Source organism: Wolffia australiana, chromosome 10 (assembly GCF_029677425.1).
Source record: "Wolffia australiana isolate 7733 chromosome 10, ASM2967742v1".
Lineage (NCBI taxonomy): Eukaryota > Viridiplantae > Streptophyta > Magnoliopsida > Alismatales > Araceae > Wolffia > Wolffia australiana.
In genome coordinates, this window is record NC_135844.1 from 16999851 (window position 1) to 17020636 (window position 20786).

At 36.4% G+C, this 20786-nt stretch overlaps 1 protein-coding gene across 1 annotated transcript; it reads left to right on the top strand.

The window, feature by feature from the left end:
* The first annotated feature begins 9092 nt into the window (after positions 1-9092).
* On the top strand, positions 9093-10954 carry LOC144708752 (uncharacterized). Its single transcript, XM_078582193.1, has 4 exons — positions 9093-9272; positions 9367-9781; positions 9865-10616; positions 10706-10954. Exons 1-4 carry the CDS (start codon positions 9159-9161, stop codon positions 10796-10798), a joined length of 1374 nt encoding a protein of 457 aa, XP_078438319.1. The 5' UTR covers positions 9093-9158; the 3' UTR covers positions 10799-10954.
* Positions 10955-20786: the final 9832 nt, after the last annotated feature.

The window sequence follows — 20786 nt, forward strand, 5'->3', positions numbered from 1 at the left end:
AAGCACTAAAGTGCATAAAAAAACCTACCTTTATTGAGGTTTGTGTGGTCGTCCAGGTTTTATACTCAGATTGGTTTTTTTATTTTTATAGATTATTATCCATATGGATATCCTTCATCCTCACGTGGAATTTGCACTTGGCCAGTAAATGGTGGGACATACTTCTCAAGTTGTGATATAGAGATGGGGAGTAGGATTTAAAGTTCTCAGACATTGGGATTAAAGGAGAGACATCTTGAATTCAGCCTTTATTTATATTGTATCCTTCCTCCAACAGGAAAGTATCTTTTAAATTTTAATTGTGAAATAGTTCCACAAAACTTACTCCCTTTGAACTGGATTAATCTGGGCTTTAATTTAGCTTAATCAAAATGGGATAAATGTGTCATTAACTTCTCCACGAGTATGAGGCCTTGTCATTGGGTACAATAAATGCCATAGGCTTCTCCTTGAATCCTATTTTCAAAAAAAATTAATTTTATATTTATTTAAATTCTACTTTTTAATAAAATCATAAGAAAATGATAGCTTGTCTTAAAAAACTATAGAGTGGTTACTCTCAAACTCATATAACAAAATAAATCAGAACCTAGTGATTATTGTAAGATTGTTCTTATTTAAACACAATGATGATTAATATGTGTAGATAACTGAACATAATTAATATATTAAAATAATTAATACTTATTTTCTCAATTAGTTAGTTATTTTCCTTGGCAAAACTGTCATTTCTAAAACACATTACGAGGTATATAATATTACATGAGACTAAAGTATATTTCGAATACTGGTAGAAAAAATGAGCCTCTATGATGGAGTAGAATACACTATAAGGTGTACCCCTATAACATTGTTCTCCAAGTTTACCATCCTACTTCATGATGGATGTTATGTGGCCATCAAGCGAATCACACCACCTGTGTTTGTTAGTGTGTAAATATTAAGGACAGATGGGAGGTGCTCTTTGGTGAAAGAATTCATTGAATTGATCAGTATGCATCCCTCAATGGCGTTATAACTAAACACCAATCAGATTAATTTGTGTCACGGTTGTATAAGTGATCCATCAACCCAAGTCACCAAGGACATCTTGTGGATGGCAACTATGTTTTGACTACAACATATAAGACTCTAACCATGGGCTTAAAAAAAAGTCTTCACTTGGATATTATAAGAAGCACACCAAAGTGATTGAGTGGTCTAGATGGGATCATGCCCCCTTGGAATAAGAGGAGATTGACTCAAGGAAGATGATGAAACTAAATCACTCACCAGCTAGTGAGGATATTAGAAAAGACGCTAGATAATGATCCATTTAACTCATCAGTAATAATAGAATGATGGATTATGATTAACCATACCCTAAATCATTCAGGAGTCTCACACGGATGTAGGATTATTGATAACTTGCAAATCAACATGATTAATTGATGAATTTTACATTATATTTATGTGTTTTAATGACTATATTTGCATGTTATCATATGAAAATGAAGATAAATCACTTACACTTTGTTTTTACAATTATTTCTAATTTTTTATCATTTTCTACATGGTATTTAACCTCGTTTTATTGAAGAAATATTTTTTTACAGGGCTTTAAATACTTGGCTAAAGGTTGGTAAGGGCTTTCCTAATTTTTCTGGAAAATTTCCATACTTTTTATATAATTTTTTGACCATTATATAGCCAAGAAATGATTTTTATATATTTAAATAATACACATTTAATTTATTTGGCATTTTTATAATATATTTATATATATATCAAGGGGCATCCACGTCATTCGCCCAAAATTTGGGCGAATAAGTGGATGATTATTATTAAATAATGAAGAGAGAGGAAATAACGAGCCAATCATTATTTCGAGAATGCGACGTGGCGCCGGCAAAGGACAAAAGGTACATTTTTTTTGCGCATTTATTATTGTTTATTAGTCACAAGCACGTACATTTAATGTACGCGCTTCCATGCACATCCAGCGTCGATTCGCCGCGTGCATTTAATGGACGCGGTAACCGACGCGCAAAAGTTAAAAATGCAATAATTGCGCCGTGATTTTAATCATTAAGCAGCAATCGGTTAGCCACGTGCATTTAATGCACACGGCAACCGACACACGTGGGTAGAAAAAATCAACAATTGCGGCTGCTTTTGTCGTTTTTTGTTTTTTTATATACACAGGGCAACGTGGCGTCCTCTCAACCATTCAAAAGGGACATTCAATCTCCAATGATTGCGCGCCGACGACGCAGACAATCACGTGTCAGAACGTGATCCGAGAAGGCAGCAAAATGAGAAAAATCATGTGTCAGCCAATAAAAAAAATTGATTTTTTTCTAATATAACTAGATGATCCAATGGCCTAGATTAATCTATAGTAAAATGACGATATCTAGAGATCTAGATGTCCGATTGGGCTGAAATTTTGAGGGTAGGTTCGTCCTTTCTCCCTCTACAATCCAGAAAGTTGGATCTTTAAATAGAGTTTGGAAAAGGGCAAAATTCACTTTTTGAAGCTCTCCAAGGATTTGGCCAGGAAGGACACAAGAGTTGCTTTGGAAGTCGACAGTTCTTGACTCTGCACTCAAATTTGTAAGTTTGTGATTTGTATTTCAAACTTCTTCTTGAATGATTCTAAAACGCCAAGGCATGGGCGAAATGTACATGCCCTATAAGTGGTTTTGAATGAAATTAGCACTGCATTTTGATTCTGATTCAAGATCTAGTTTTTAATCTTTAATTCTACATCAATTTTGAACATCTCTGCATTATTACATTTTTATTTTAGGGTTTGATTTCACTTTTTCCCAATTTCTTCACTTTCTCTCTCTAGGTTAAATTGTATAGTTTCTCTCTCTAGATTTTGGTTTTTATTGTTTAGAAATTTAATTTAATATATTGAAAACCTAAAAACAAAATTTGATTCAAAAAGTCATTCATCTTGAAGTCCAATTTAAAAATCCCCTTCTTGATTATTAAATTCCCAATTTTAATTCATAAAAATTGTCTTAAAATTTTATAATAATTGGGAAATTAATAATCCAAATTAATCTGATCTTATAATTGAAATAATTTTATCTTGAGCTTTTTGACCAAAATATTTAAGATCAAAATTAAGTTTTTACTTGATTTTGATTAATTAAAAACATTATTAAGTATAATTAAGGTTTATTAATTGCAAAATTAATTCATCTTTGAATTAATTCATTAAAAATTGGATAAAAATTCTTACTTTCTGCCTCCCTGTGGTTCGACCCCTTGCTTGCTCTATATTCTATATTTAGTTATTAAGGGTAGTCATCAATTTTATTGTATAAGTCTAAACGTCAAATCAACGACATATTTACACACATTTTTAGGCTTATCAATTATACATATATGGCAACCAATGAAAATAAAGGTTTCATTCAAGAATTGTATCTTCTTGAGCATGAGGTGTAACTTAGCAATCCACTGGCTAGAAAATTAATCTATTGACTAGATTAAATCAATCCATGCTTAATTAATTTATATTTTGATGTAATTAGTTAATAAGGTTGGATAACAATAACTATTGGGCCACTAAAGTTGTTGAAAAGAATGATACAAGGACGTAGAGGGTCACACCCACTAAAAGAATTTTGTGAAAAATCTCAAGTATATTATGAATAGGAAAGGATATCCCCATTTTAGAAACCTAGGCCAGTTAGATGTGGGATATTTGCATGTTATGATGGTACAAATGAAATAAATTTATCTTTAGTATATTGATCTAAATTTTATTAATACTTATTTATTTTTCTGGTTTTTTTTGAAGTTATTCAGTGGAGAAGATGAAGAAAAAGGGCTCTAAAATTCTTATTTCTAGTTTTTGCAGGTGTAAATCTCCAACTATAGTAAAATTTTTGGTGTTTTGCCTTGCTTTGGAAGAATAGAGGGTTTTTTGCAAATTTTCAGGTGAAACAGGAGATGATATAGAAGTAGAGGGTATATATCCAAATATTTCTAAGACTGATGTCAAAATACAATTTTGGGACAAGTGGAAGGGCTTTTCTGCAAATATTGTGGAGAGAGAAAATGCCAAAAGAGTCAAATGCCTCAGATTTCTCTACACTCAAAGATTGATATCCGAAGATTCAATCATTGAATTGAGCTCAAATTTTGAGGGCTAGTTCTTGATTGTATCCTCTTCCCATCCGTATGGATGGATCAATAATCGGATTCCCAAAAATAAATAAAATTAAGAAAAATGTAGGGGCAAAAGTGGAATTGTCTCACCCCTCTACTTTGGGTATTGGTTTCTAATTTTCTCTCTTTTTCATTCTCTGAAGTTGCATCACAGTTTGCACTTAGAGGGGATCTGGCCCTAGATTACATTGTATCCTGGTATTTTATTTGATTTTGAGTTTCTTCCTGCATTGATTTTTATTTGTGTTCACCAAAATTGCCTTGGCTAGGGCAAAATGTACTAGCCCTTGTCTTGATTCTAGAAGGAAGTTAGATAATGATAAAGACCTCACATTCTACACCAACCATTATTGTTTAAAAACCCTACATTAAGTACTCTCCTTATTACAATTTGACAGAAGTGAGGACCTATATTCTATTCACATTCTCTCATATTTTCTACCTCCTTGTTATCAATTATTTTCGCTTATGATCTCTGAGGTTTTACTCTTTGTTTATGAATGAAATCAATAGATATCATCCTCATTTAATTTTTGAGATTTGATCTTCACTAAAGATCATATCTAATCAAGATTACATCTATTAAAATTCAAATATCTTGAATTAAATCCTTGAACTCTGCCTCCCTGTGGATGACCCCTCTACTCATCATGTACATCTCAAGATAGAGGATTCATTATAAATATTATTGGATAAGTTGATAACAAACAATGATAGTTATTAACCTAGTTAATTATAGTAAAAATTAGCTTATCATCCCTCAACCAAGAAGATGATCTTCATGTTGTGAAGATCTACAAGACCTTCAATAAGAGTTGTTGAGGAGGAAGTGGAGATCCAAGATAACCTTGATCACGTGGATACTTCAAGAGGCACGACATGTGAACTGATTCAGAACAATCTCTACGGGAGCAAGTCAAGGGCGGAACAAGTTTCCCACGATGTACACTATATGTGTTATGTTTTAGAGATCGAGTTGGCATTGTTCTTAGCTTCCATTGCGTATAAAATTATTTTTAGCCTTCAATGAAATCATCATAACCTAACACTTCCAAGATAACAACTTCTTAGGAATTTAAGGAGACAAACTACGGCCATTAGATAGTTCTTAACTTTCGTTCCTCCTTAAGAAAAGGGCCATTCTCACTCCTAGATATAGTTCTAAAGCTGGTTGCCATAGATGGATCAAGCTATCACATGACACCAGCACCATTTCTTGACGCCGCAAAAGGCCTTGGATTCTAAAAGATCCTAAGGTATTTTAAAAATAAAATTTTAAAATACCATTTAGAAAATTCAAATCAAAAAATAAATTAATCGATGCCTAAAGTTGGCTTTTATAACCCTGTTAGAGTTTGTAGACTAGATTATCAATCCAGAATTTATTCTGCATAGAAGAATAATATGAATACAAATTCATCGCAGATTTGAAATAAAATCATCAGATTACCATGTCACCTTATACAAAACAGATTTTTCTATCACAGTTTCCTACATGAATATCTTTGAGCTGTTCAAGTATTTGGCCTCTTCATATATCCACAAGATATTTAAAATATTACATGTCCCAAGGTATAGATGTTTGAACATTTGAGAGGATAACCTCCTCATCTAGTCTCATTAGATGGTAACATTTCTGAGAAGTAAAAGAAGAGAGCGGAGGGTACCAATTAAGACTGCATGGCCACCCAAAAATTGGCACCCTCCCCTATTTACACTCTCTATGGATTTTTAATAAAAGTAGAAAAATATAATAGGGACTGTAGGCCATGTATTTCACTAGCTAAAAAATCTGATGGCTTAATAACCTTTATTTTCTGACCTTATTAAATAACTATATCAGATTATAGATTACTAAATACATGAGAAGTTTAATCCAATTGATATATTGAATAGTGAATCCGTGTGGTAAAAAGCTACACTTCGTTCCATAAAAGGATGCACAGGAATATGTCAACCATCAGTTTTCGTGCATGATGCATGACAAAAATCATCAAAGAACACCTTGGGTCAATCTCTTCTTCACCTAATGGCTATCAATCCCCTTCCTATAGTTGTTGCAACTGATCTATGAATGCTTAGAAACCAACTGTCCATCTATTAGGTGTCTTTAATGTCTTGGGTCGTAGGATGGTGAATTGATGTCAACATGAATTGATGTGATTGATGGCAAGGTAATACCAATCAAGGATTCATTTAACTCTTTCACTAAAAAATACACACTACATTCGAAGATCAAATATATATTCATCACATGATTGGGACTAGAAAGTGTTATTATAATTGGATATGATGATGTCCTTCTTGAGTATTCTTTGAATAGGAATATTTAAAACATATATAGGAACACTAGGATGAGTAACACCACCCTAACATGAATTGATGTGATTGATGGCAAGGTATAATATCAATCGAGGAGTCATTGAGCTCTTTCAATAAAGGCGACATACGACATTTCAAGATCAAATATATATTCATCACATGATTGGGAATAGAAAGTGTTATTATATTTGGATATGATGATGTCTTTCTTGAGTATTCTTTGAATAGGAATATTTAAAACACATATTGGAACACTAGTGATTATTTTATTATGATCTTATTATAATTCATCTATTTTTTGGATTTAATTAAAGGCCTTATAATAACCATCTCATAATAATATTAACGAATAAATTTTATTTAAATGAACATAAACATAAATGGAAGTTTGATTGGGAAGAAGGCCACATAATATCCATAACAATTCATCTGTATGGGTTGATGGTACATCAATTTGTCTCTTAACATTTGAACTAGCTGTGTATTAAAAAGGTTAAGCATCAAATCCATCATATTACGTGTTGAGCTGGTCTAATATGTTGGTCACATTTCATTTTTCTTTGCATATTGAATATTATACCTTTAAATGTTTTTTTCTTATATTCTTAGGTGTTTTCATCAAGGATAATATTTTTTACCCAAGGGTAGTTAAATACATAAAATCACAATTATGCCCATTGAGTCACTCATCCTTTGTTTTTTACCGTATTGCTTCCCTTGTTTTCCCCATATTCTTATCCAAGCTTATAAACTTCACAATTTCAGATTCATATCCTTTTTTCACCTCCTCCAATACTTCAAAGCCTATTTTACCATTTTAAAAAGCTCCTATTACACCTTAATTTCCTCCTTGATATATCCTTCAAGATTTATATTCCTGACATCAGAACATTGATATATGGAAAAATAGAAATGTAATAATTAAAGATAAAAGTTTGTTGGCTTTGTCCAAAATTTGTTCCTGGAGTGAAAAATCAAATTTTGATGAATCTACAACTTAACATCCATTAGATAAAACATGAAAATTTCAATGTCATTACCCTAATGACTCTTGAGCTGAAAAGACATTCCAATATCCCCTTCATGAATGGAATATGATACATCTGATTTTATGTGGTTTAATATTAAATGAAAAATATAATACTTAATTTTATTGAAGTAATTTGTACGTGCTAAACATGAAAAATACTAAAACGCTATATTGAGTAGGCATCGCCATAGAAATAGGTGTAGTCAATGTCCTTGATTTACTACATATTATTATGACTTAAGAATGCAGATATATGATCAAATATGGCATTTTCTTTAGCAATTGATGTGTTTAATTCAAATGAAAATTGCATAACACAGGGATTTTAGAATGTTAAGAAGTCAAAATATGTTTCAACGCATGTTCTTGATATTTAAAAAATTTTGGTACCAATTTTTTGATAAAAGATTCAAGAAGTTCTCTTTCAATCCAAATATGGATTTATTTGAAGATATAGATCTTACGGATAAGCAGTCAAATTTTGGTTTGATGCTTTAGGATTATCTTCAATAAATCATTATTTTAAACGACACAAGCATGGACTACATAGCCAGACATCTTCCTTTCTGTACTTTATTGTGATTTGATCCTCCAAAGTCCTATGAAATAGTTTTCTTGAGAGAACTATGGATGTGATTTTTGATTAAAAACTATGTTAAATTTGATAATTAGCAATAACTTTCACATGAATGGAATAAAGAGTGGGACTCCATCACTAAGTTTCAGGTATATCAATACCTCAAGTTTGAACAGACCATTGTTTGGTTCATTGACTTGCACATGGAGATCAAAATGAATACAATGTAAATAGTTGAATCAATTATACTATACATTGCATGAATGCTCCAAACAATGAAATTTACATAAATCTCTAATCAGGACTTTCAATGAGGTTGGTAACTTTAAAAGGTTTATCTTAGTTCTTGATTGCCTTTGAATTAAAAATAAAAGAAGTTTCTAACAGTATGAAAAAATCCAATATCCTGGTTAAGTTCCTTAAGAAAAGTTCAAATAAAAGTGTAAAATTAGATGACTGATAACGATGTAGAAATTTGGTAAATTTTAGGGAATATCCGGAGTATGATCCAATCATCTAAAATGACAAAAAAATTCAAAATAGTCTTGAAATGATATGCTGAGTGTAAAAGAAGTTAGAATTTAAAGAATTTTGTGTCATAAATTCTAATATGATAAATGAGACACGGATCACTGATAATGATGCTAATTGACAGATAGATACATCTAGAGAGATGATAAAATAGAAAAAAGAAAAAAATTTATAAGATTTAGGAGAATGCAAATATAAGAGCCGATAACCTCCTTTTTCCATTCTTCTTTTTCCCTACAAAAAAAAGAGCAAATACCTTAAAATATCACATTAAAAAAATTCCTCACACGTGACGAGGCCGTATCTGGCCGTCCAAGCCACGTGGCGCAATCTCAAACCACTCCGAACGGCGACCATCCATCCTCGGCAGTCCCAACGGTCGTCTTTTCAAAAAACTCAACGGTCGTTTTTCGAAATTCAAATTCCAACCTACGTATAAGTAGATTCTTCGTGCTACCCCGACCATATTCTACAGCAACCTTCTCCACAACATTCCCAGACTTCTCAATCTCTGAGAAAAACGTCGCCATGGATTTCCACAGCCTTCACCGGAGGGATCTTCAGAGCCTCTGCAAGCTGAACAAGATCCCCGCCAACTTGACCAACGTCGCCATGGCCGACGCTCTTCAAGCTCTATCCAAGGCAAGTCTAATCTCTCCTTTCTTCTCCGTCGATCTTCGTTCTTAACCGAGATTTTCCATCTCAAGATCTAATTCGTGATGTTTTACGTCTTCAGGTTGAAGGAATCGACGCGATTTTGGCTAAGATCGGAGGTCCGCAAGATCAACGAACCGCTTCGAAAACGGGAAACCCTAATTCCCCCACAACGCTCAGTGCTCGCGGCAGGCGAATGCGAACTGTGATGATTCAGGAGTTTGATCCAAGCGGGGAGGAGAAAGAACAGGAGAAAACTCCCGCGACGCTCGTCTCGAGGGGGCGGAAACCAGCGGATCGAATCCAGAATTCGTCGATGGCCGATTCGGCGATTTTGCTCACTCCTGCACAAACTGCGTCGAGGAGGATGTCGACTCGTAGAACGACGACAAGTGTTGCGGTGAAGGAGGAGGCGAGCGAGGTGAAACCTTCTCGATCTCGCCTCGGAACCAGGCAGTACTCTAGAAGAACTGCGGCCAAATCTGAGACGAAACAAGGTAACACTTCTTATTCTTCTTCTTCTGCTCCTTCTTGTCAAACTTTGCGCTTAAATCCTGTTCGATTGTGTTCTTCCGAGAAGATGATGAATGCGCGCCGGAGCCTGTTAAGAACGAGGAATCTGTAGCTCTCTCGGCGGATTTCAATCTCAAGCTTACTGCCGTAGCAGACGGCGAAGAACCAGAGATAAAGGAAGACGAGAAAGAAGAGGACCAATGTATTCCTGCGGAGCCAGCAGAAGAAAGTACCCTTCATCTCACAGCCAACGAGGAATCCGAGAAGAGGGTAGAAGAGAAGATCGAGGCTTTTGTTGAAGAGAAGTCTGTCAACGGCGAAGAAGAAAATCAAGAAAATCAAGAGCTAGAGAAGATTGAAGAAGCTCCAAATGGAGATAACGACGGCAACCCAAATGCAGAAATTAGAGAAGAACCAGAGAAGAAGGAACAAGAACAAGTTTTTATGGGTGTAGAAGACGACAACCCAGCTGCGGAAATCGAGGGCTCGATCTCCATCTCGCCATTAAAGGAGGTAGAAGAGAGCACCGTAGAAGAAGACGGCCATCTAATTTCTGCCGAGGTCGTCATAGAAGAGCAAGCAGAGGAAGCCATCGCCGGAGAAGTAGAAGCGACCCATGAACCAGAGAAGGAGGAAGCTCTCAACGAGAAAGAAGAAGACAACGAAGCAAAGGAAGAGAACGAGAGCAATCTCTCCATTGCTGGGATGGCAGTCGACGACAAGGAAAACTCCGAGGCGTGTCTGAGCCTGAATATCACAGCGGTGGAGAACAAGGGCGCCGTCAGCTTGAGGAAGCTCAAGGCCGCAGTGAAGGAGAAGGTAAGAAGAAAGAAACAAATTTCGATTTTTTTTAAAGGGTTTATTTTTATTTCTTTTCTTGATGATTTTGATTTTTTTTGGACGAGCAGTTGCAGGCGATTGAGGAGAGGAAGAAGAGATTCGCGCTGGAGGCGATTGACGATAACTGCATCTACAGCCCGGGTCGTCGTCTCCAATGCTGAGGATGAACGGTTTTATTGTTTACTTGTTTTAAGGGGGGTGAGGGAAAGACGATCGTCTCTCCCTAGTGCAGAGTTTTTCTTGCACTACATTCCTGTTGTTTTTCTTGCTGACTCTTGAATTCTGATAAAGAAAGCTTTGGAGGAACAGTGAAAGAATGGGAGAGTAACCTGATAAAGAAATCTTTGGAGGATTAGAAACAGAGATAATTTAATCAAGAAAGAGGAGAGAGTGGCAAAGATGAGCATGAGAAAAAAGAGCAGGATGAAAAAATAAAACATATCCAAATGATACTTCAAATACATATTCATATGTACCCTTACTCTCTGGCTCACTTGGTTCATCACATTGATGGCTTCCAACGACCCTACTCCCCTAGAGGGTAATTACAGCATCTACGCACCAAATTTATATGTTGCTATGTACGTCTTTAGCACAGTCCCACTTTATGCTCCACTTATTTTTACTTATTTTTTTACGACCTTACTTGAACAGGATCTGTTCTATAGGCTCGTACATCTGTATCCTTTACCGCCATCATCATGCAGGGGGCTTGTGTGAGGCGTTGACGCGATCACTTTTCCGAGCACCTGCAAGGTATCACTTATGTATCGTTTCCTTTCCTGCACATGGGCGTGGACGAGTGGGATCGGAGTTTAATTGAGATATTTATACTCGCTCCACGCCTATAAACATTGATAAATACTTCACTTTATAAATGAAATCCCCCTGGGTGGTGTCCACGGCACAGCTGGACCGGTCTACGGGCACAACCGCAGGGTTAGCCGTACCCGGCACCGTGTTTTTTGCCAAAAAAAAAAAACAGTAACACTTGTACGATGCACATTGTATAATATTTACTTATTTATTGTACAATTCAAAACAGTACCACTTATACACATTGTATAATATTTACTTATTTATATTACAATTCAAAATAGTACCACTTGTACGATGCACATTGTGTAATATTTACTTATTTACACAATGTGCAGCAAGGATTGTGAACACATTGATTTGGAGTCATCTTAAGAGAAAAGAGAGAGAGCAATCAACGGAATTGTTGAGATCAAACATTGGATTCATGGCGACTGGTTGGAAGAAAGAGGTGGGAAATTGTTGGCAATTATGTAAGGGAATAGGTGAAAGAATAATTATGATGATGTTCCCTGGTTAGAGCTTGTGGTAGTGCATGTGAGATGAGGGGCCTAAATGAAGGTATATAGAGTTGATAGAGATAGTGGGTGGATGGGATGTCTAGAGCCCACGAACTGACTACAGGGGTAAGGTATTGGCAATGCCAGATGGGTGGTAGAAAAATTGTCCATCCGGAATAAGTAACCAGAAACTCAATTTTTTGTTTCCTCATTTTCTATCAGTTTTAAGTATCATGAAATTACTACTGAGCTCCCTTAGATCAGTAAACCAACTAATCATGGAATGTTGAAGAAGGAAAATAAAAGAAGAGACCATCTATAGATGATGAAATATTGTCAATGCTTTGCTTCATGCGAGCAATATTGATGAGGAGGTCAGGCAGTAACTCTTTGTCTTAATAAAGAGGGACCAAGAAATTCCAATGAACAGTGGTATAATCATTGGTTACTATTATTTAAATATTAAGTCTAAATAAACAGTAGCCATATGGCCCACCCAACAATAAGAAAAGGTAAACCAACATAGAGCAGCCAGCACATAGATGACTGACATTCTATACAAGTACCAACTTTGTAAGGAACTGCCCCTAGATAGGCTATTGCCCTTATGGATGTGACTAATTGAGATGTGAAATAACATTTGACATAGTCATAAATAATGTCAAAACATTTGCAAGAACTATTAAAGAGTTGATAGAAGGACAAGATCACTATATACATTTATTCCCTATTGATTGTAAACTCCTCATAAACAAGAAATGTTGGAAATATATGGGGCCTACAACCTTGTTGCAAATTCCAGGTCTCATTCAACATTTCATTAATACGTTATATTCATTTTAATGCATGAGTGAATACATACAGTGAATATGTGAATTAAGATGAGGTCTTAATATAGAGATCTTTAGTATTTTAATGTGCAATGTAAATATTCCTATTCGAAGTATAATTCAGAAGGACATCAAAGTATCTAGAAGGTATATTGTTGGGTTCTAGAGGCCTTGATCTGGATGAACATGATGATTTCATGCAACAGAAGACTTAAAATGGAATCATATAGACATCAACAAAACCATAAAAAGAATCACGTCTATGGATCAAATCCATGATTTCTTGGATTTTGGAGTAAGACGAGTCGACCTGCTCATATCTACAACCTCTAGATGTATTCACGTAGTCCATGGCATGTCGAATATCCGCCTTCACCTTGATGAGCTCTGTTCAATGTATATCGTTGTCATTATGCCATCCCGATCACATCCGAAGTTGAGTGGAAGTGTGGGAAGAAGGAAGAAGAAGGGGAAGACCCCTGAACAGTTCTGGCCTTGGTAAATTTCTTTGAGGCCTTCCCCTATTTATACTAAGTGGGTATTTTTCATAAAACCCCCAAAACTTAAGTTTATCTTCCAACGTCCAAAAGACCATTTGCGTGTGACCCTCTAGGCCCATGTATCAATCTAGTTAACAACTCTAGCAATACAATAACCTTTGTTATACCATCATATATATTAATTAATGTGAACTAATTTAACCCAATCAATAAGTTGAGTCTTCAACTTATGGGGTGCCAAGTTGCATCTCATGCTCTAGAAGATAAAAAGGATTGTGTATTGACTCACTTATGGAACATGTTCGTCATCTGTTAGTGTGTATCTATAATCTCTCATCCACTTGACACTCTTAGGATGACATAAAGTATGGTCAACAATCAAACCATAATCCATCATCCGAGTTAGAACTCGTGTTCAAAAATCATTGTAGAACTCTTCTATGAAATTTCACTACCTTGGCTAAGGATTTCATCACATCAGCTTCCTTTAGGTGTCACCTCTCATATCAAAGATGGACGATCCCATCTCGACCATTCACTCCCGAACTAAGACCGTTAAGAATACCATGGTTAGTGACTCGTAGATCATAGTCAAAGTACAACTGTCTGTCCACAAGACGTCTTTGGTGTCTCAGGTCTGAGGACCACTTACACAACTATGATGTGTATCAACCTGATTGAAAGTTGGTATAATACCATTCAGGGATTCATACGAATAAATTTAGTAATTTTCTTCCATTGAAGAGCACCTCACTATCTATCCTTAGCTTCTCCACACTAATGACTACAGAACCAAAAATAATCATCATATGAGTGAGGGTAGATAGTGTTATTCTATCTAGATACTTGAATGTCCTTTTGAGTATCATTCAAATATGAATATTTTTAACGCATGCTTAAAGACTGGTCATCTCTGTATTATGATCTCATCATAATTCACTATGTCTGATCATGTATTCCTGGACTTCATTATAAGCATCACACGTGCACTATAATGAATACTTTATATTAATGAAACATCAATTTAGAAATGGAATGTGTGATTGTCTTTTAGGCAACATCTATTTCTGTCAGACAACACTAACTAGTCTTACTTATGTAATGAGTGGTTGACCCATTGTTATTAGTGTAGAGATACTAATAATACATATGGTAAAAGACTTCATTGAATTGATCCGTATGAATCCTTGAGTGGTATTATACATATCATCAATCATGTTGATTCATGTCCCTAGATATGATAGTTGAAATATCTAGAAGGTGTTCTTAGATGATTTCATTATACAACGCTATTAATCAATGATTGTATATGTTCCATGAGATAGTTGATAAACTCCATCCTATCTTCTAGGGCACAAAGTGTAGCTTGACCAACCATCAGCTAGAAACTTAACCAATAGACTGGGTTTAACTGATCGTTGATTAACTAATCAATATGTGATATAGTTAATTGATACAACTCATTAAGAAATCTTATGAGGCCCTTAAATTGGCTGATACAAGGCCCTAGAGGGTCACACCTATAATATCATTAGATGTTAGTGGATATACTCTTAGTTTGGGGAGATTTATTAAATGTTCTCATAAATGGAGACTTTTTGTAAAAAGTTTTAATCGAATTTAGTGAAAAATCAACCAAACAGTATAAATATGGGGTGGGTACCGTCATTTGATACACATGCAAGTCAGTTTTAGTGCCCCTCTTGATTCTCTTCTTATTCCCTAGTGATGCTTATAGTGAGAGTAGATGGAGAGGAAATACAATTTATAGCAGTAAAGTTTGAGGGAAAGAAGAGGAAATATAGCACTTTGAAGATTTCATGGATACATTTAAATGCCGATAATCTGAACATATTGAAGATCCTCCACAAAAAGTCAATAAATCACGGATGTTGATCAAAAGTGATGTTTTTGGTTTTATTTGTTAGTAGTTTTCATATCCATCTCTAATTCAATATTCCATTTCCCAATCAATCTTAGATTATGTTGATCAAGACCACTAAATTCCAACATCAAAACCCACACCTTTGAAGTTCTTGTGAGTCTTTTCTTTCCCATAGAAATTGTGTTCCTTTAGATTTTATCCATGATTAATAGTACTGAAATGGCTAACATCATGTCTATGATGAATGCATAAAATTTTAATAAATAAATTATGGGTATTTTCATGTACTCATCACATGATTTATTTGATGAAAGCCATTATTTGATGTGTTTGGCATAATATCTTACTTTTGCGACTAATATAAGATAGAAATATCTCGAAGAGGAATTATAGGGAGTTCAAATTATTTCGACTGTTTTATACCATCTTCGGTTAGGATTGCATGTTTCTCAATGATAAGAAAAACCAATATGATGTCAATTCATGCACATTTACATTCCTTCCAAGCTAATTGCTTTTTGTCTGGTAACTGTGTGAGCAGTTGATGGATATTATGTGGCCGTCAAGCCAATCACACTACCATGTTTATTTAAGTTCATTGAATAAAATATTTGAGAACATTATTATTCCGTGTGATGTTTCTAATGAAGTCCATGAATATATGAAATGACTTAGTGAATTATGATGATATCATAATGCGGTGATCACTAGTCTTTAAACATGTATTCTAAATATACCTATTAGATGGATAGTAAAGACAGGCATCGAACTATCCGGATAGAATATCACTAGCTGATCCTACTTATACCATAAGTATAGCTGATCCTATAGCTATTAGTGTGGTGACACTAAGGATAGATAGTGAGTGCTCTTTGGAGAAAGAGTTCACTAAATTGAGCTGTACGAATCCATGAATGGCATTATACCTTAACGTCAATCAGGTTGATTCAAGTCACGGTTGTATAAGTGATCCGTTGACATGAGACACCAAGGGCATCTCGTGAATGGACGACTACATTGTGACTATGAATTAAGAGCCTTTAATTATGGGATTCAAACAAGTCTTCGATCAGATGAAGTACGATGCTCACGAGATGATTGAGTGGTCAAGACGGGATCATCCGCCCACGGTATAAGAGGAGATTCACTCGAGGAAGGCAATGTAGAAAAATCCCTGGCCAGGGTAGTGAGGATATTGGATAAGGCGTTCTCCAATGATCCCTGTTATGCATTAGTACTAAACGAATGACATATTAGGGTTTGACGATAAACCATACCCTAAGATGTTTGAGAGTCTCGCGCGTATGATGGATTATACATATCCGGTAACCGATGAAGGTAAAGGGTCCATGCAAGAGTTTGAAACTACTCGGTATCTTCTAGAGCATGAGGTGTAGCTTGGCACCCCACGGGCTGGAAACCTAACTTATCGATTGGGTTAAATCAATCCTTATTTAATTAATCTATATGTTGATATAGTAGGTCACCATTGTCCCGATCATGGCCTGCTGAATCGGGGTGGCCTCGTTGGTCATCGTGCCAACGGTCGACGCCCTCTCCACCGACTCACGCTCACGTACTCCTCCAATCTTTTACCTAGTGCTCCTGCGAGCAATCGTTAGTCGAGCCGACGTGTCTACTCTGGTGCCTCTCCGCCCCACCCGCTCCGAAATCGCCGTTGACCGTCAACAACACTGCACTACGAGCCACCGTTGACGAGGTACACCGTCCTCTCCCGTCGCTCATTATTTACCTCTTGCAGTATATTCTCATCTTGACACCATCGCGCTCGGGCTAGGTAGGTGAGAGAGGACAAATTGAGAAAAAAACTATGACTTTTGAGTGTCTTATCGATAAGAACAAGTACGTCCATTACGTGTGGGCCCTATGGATGGATTCCGTTCGGCCGTAGACGCCTTCGTCTCTCTGACGAGGTTCGAGAGGCCACCGTCGCCGTCGCTGGGCGACCCCGTCCAGGCTTGGAGCTCGGCGCCTCCCTCGAGTCAGAACCTGCATGTACGACATTCATTTAGAGCATCATAGTCGCATTACCTGTTAGGGTTTCATCCGTCGGACGACGACACTATCGACGTTCGATACCATCATCCCTTATCCGCACCAAACCATCATATTCGGTGTCGACCAGACGGCGTCCCCAACAACGTCCGACATCTGCGGGAAGATGGTAAAGGACCACTAATGAATGGTCGCTGCATGGCAGGGGAGACGGCATCAGTCTGTGAGCATGAGAGAGGAAGAATCATGCTTGGATCAGGGATAGGAAGGAATCACTCAAGAGGGAGAAAGAAAAATCATTAAGTGGTTTCCTGCCCTAACCTCCATGGAGGTGGGGCTCAAGTAGATGTCAACGTGGGCTGCACCTTCTCATCTGAGTTGGGCTGTTGTTGGGCCTTCTTCCATTCATTAACCCACTTACAGATAATATCAGAACCTCAGGATGACAGAAAGAGGAACAATAGTGTACAGATGCCACAAGAACAACCCCACACCTAACTTCTATTGTCTCTCTTGTGTCTCTCTATCAATCTATTTTTCATTGCGAGAAGCAAACCGGTCAAGGAAGCTTATCATATCACAAAGATTCCATTGATGAACAAATATGCAACTAATGATACATCGGTTAGCAATGGAATCATCATCTTGTATCATGTACAGTTTCATTGTCACATATATTATCCTGGTATTAGTTTCATATATACTCAACATATTCCATTTTTGCAGATGCATGTTTGATGAATCCATTTTTATACATGCAAACATAAATATCTTAAGGATGTTTTGGCATCATTTTATTGATATTACCTTAATTTTGATAAAATACTTATTTCACGCATTAATTTCACCATTTGTTAAAAATACACTTTTTTAATGTAGCTTTTCATATGATTATAAATTTAAATTTTTTTAAAAAAGAGAGAAGAAGAAATTAAAAAATGAATTTTTAGTGAAAGAGCTAGTAGACAGAAGTTCTCCAGCCAGCTGTATAGCGAAAAATGCACAGAGCTCAAACCCAACCACAGTATGTGAGTGCATACAAGGAAGCAACAATGGTGCAAAAGGCATGATGAACATAGCAGAGAGGCTCGACCGAAGGACCCATATTAGTGGTGGTCAAGAATGTGCATGTATGGAACGACATGTCTGGGACGTGATGCCCCAGATGTGATAGAACGCATGACAATCCGTGACGAAACGGATAACGATCCGTGACAGACGTTAATGTGATGTAACTTTCATCACGTCATCGTCCCATCATGCATCCCATGATTTCAGAAAAATCCATTGCGTTTGCGTCACAGTCATAGTTTGCGGTGTCCCTGTCACCCCCCGTCACGTGTGATGGGAAAAACAACCATGCGGAGGAGAGAGAATCAAAGGGACATATCTCCAATTATTTTTGGACGACATCCTTTAGCGCGTGTGAATTAATGAAGGGATTTTTCTGCAAAATGACATGAAATTGAGTTGGCGAGGCCACATGGCGAAATCTAGGCTGTCGAAAAGCTTAAATCTAACGATTCTTAAGCTTCTTTGGTCATTTTTAAAAAAATTTCACGGTCGTCATCCGTGACGGCCGTCGCGTCATGTCACCCATCTGAGGCCCCCCATCTCCGTCACGTCACTGTCACTCCCAGTTCGTTTTCCATCACCGTCACCGTCACGAGTCCCTAATTTTGTCACCGTCACTGTTGTGTCATCCGTCACGTTGCTGTCATCGTGACGTGTGATGTGATGGATGACGGCTGTCGTTCCCTATGTGCACGCATGGGGAAGGGGAAATGGTATATGTGATTTTCTCCATATGTCATTTATATAATTATACATTTTTTAAATTTTCTCCACGTGGGATTAACTTTCATGTCTTTCAAATTTCAGGCAAAACAAGGCCAATGAGGATAAAATATGAATTGCAGCCCAATGTGTCGCGATCTTTAGAAAAACAAGGAAAAAATGACTGAACTTCGAGCTGAACCATCCAAGCCCACGTAATAATGGGCTGACATATAAGTCGCTTTTAATATTGACCATTCAATATTCTTACGGAGGATCAGACAACCAGTATTTTATCTACTATCTTCTTGTTAGTTTTTCTTTTTACAAGCTTTGATTCATTGGCAGCCTACGACGAGGATACGATGCCGCCCGACAGACCAATCAGAGGATTAATCACTGACAAGGTGGCTAACGTGGAGGATGACCTGACAAAAAGGGGGTACACCATAAGAGATGGGTCCACAGTCATGACATGATTGCAGTTGTTGTCGTCATTGATTTCAAAAATATCGTAGCAGAAGAAGTGGCATTGAAAGGTAATTAATAGAATAAATAGCATGGCGTAATAGTCATCAATTACTATAAAATTTTAATGTAGAACTCTGAAAAGGGTCATCCTTACTGAATTGATGGTCTTTCATGAGTAAGGGGACAAAATGAGTTCACATTTAATTTTACTCTTCGGTCAAATGAATAAATGGATAGATTTTATGGATCGAATTCTAGGAAAAGAAAAAGTGACGAGCTTATGTTCTTAATTTGAATGAGTACCCGATCTAATCTAATTATACATTAAAAATATGATCCATCCTTCTCTGCCCCTTAACCATCGTCCACATCGGCCAGTTGATGGAGGTCAGTGACGGAGGCCACAATCTGATCTAATGACCTTGGGGAAGCCATCGTATCTATCTCAACCCTTTAAAGGTAAAATTTGAATTATACTTTCCCCATCTTGCAATGAATGGAGAAGAAGAAGGTGGAGACCCTTTCAGCAACATCTACCAGCATCTCAGGATGTGACAGCCTAAGAGGATTTAGGAGCTTCAGGAAGGTGCCAGAGATGGTGCATGAAGACAAATGTATATTTCAGCATGGAGGAGAAAAGGGGAAAGCACATCAAGCTTAGGGGGCCGCGTTCTGGGTCCTCACCTCCTTTTCTTCATACCAGGGCAGATCTGGTATCTTCCTAAATCAATCTGGATGAAACTGGTTAAGGAATATCTTGTATTATAGAAAAATTGATCCAATTTGAAATTGAAGTTGGATTTCATCGTATTTTATATATCAGCCTTTTTGAAGCATTTCGTCAAATACACACCCCATACGGAATTTCCCCCTATTTATCCTATTTTCCTCCCAATTTTATCTCGTAAAAATATTATAAAATTCTTATTAAATACATATACCTATATAAGCCGCATTCTATTGCTGTAATCTACCTATTAACTGTATTAGTAATATAAATATTCACCTCTAAATTACTCTCATCCATCTTTATTATCTTATATTATTTTCTGGCTCTATACCCAAGTTATTATATTCCCCCAAAAAATTAACTAAATTCGTCTACCTCTCTTAATCTTAAACTCTTATCATGTATAAATATTTCTTAACCTCGTTAATCTATATATAATAATTAGGTCCATTATTATTCTCATAGTAGTTCTTATCCCCCTCTTCTCTTTATCCTTCCTCTTATACCTTACTAAAAAAAATGTATTCACTAACTTCCTAAGTCTTAATATCCATTACCACTGCATCTATCTCTCCTATCTTACACTTTATGTACCTATAAAATGAGATAAATAACCTCACTACGT

Excerpts from the sequence above, each read along its gene's own strand:
- LOC144708752 (XM_078582193.1), top strand. The coding sequence starts at position 9,159 with ATGGATTTCCACAGCCTTCACCGGAGGGATCTTCAGAGCCTCTGCAAG. Across the intron at positions 9,273-9,366 it reads CTCTTCAAGCTCTATCCAAG|GTTGAAGGAATCGACGCGAT; the intron begins GCAAGTCTAATC and ends TTACGTCTTCAG. Across the intron at positions 9,782-9,864 it reads CAAATCTGAGACGAAACAAG|ATGATGAATGCGCGCCGGAG; the intron begins GTAACACTTCTT and ends TCTTCCGAGAAG.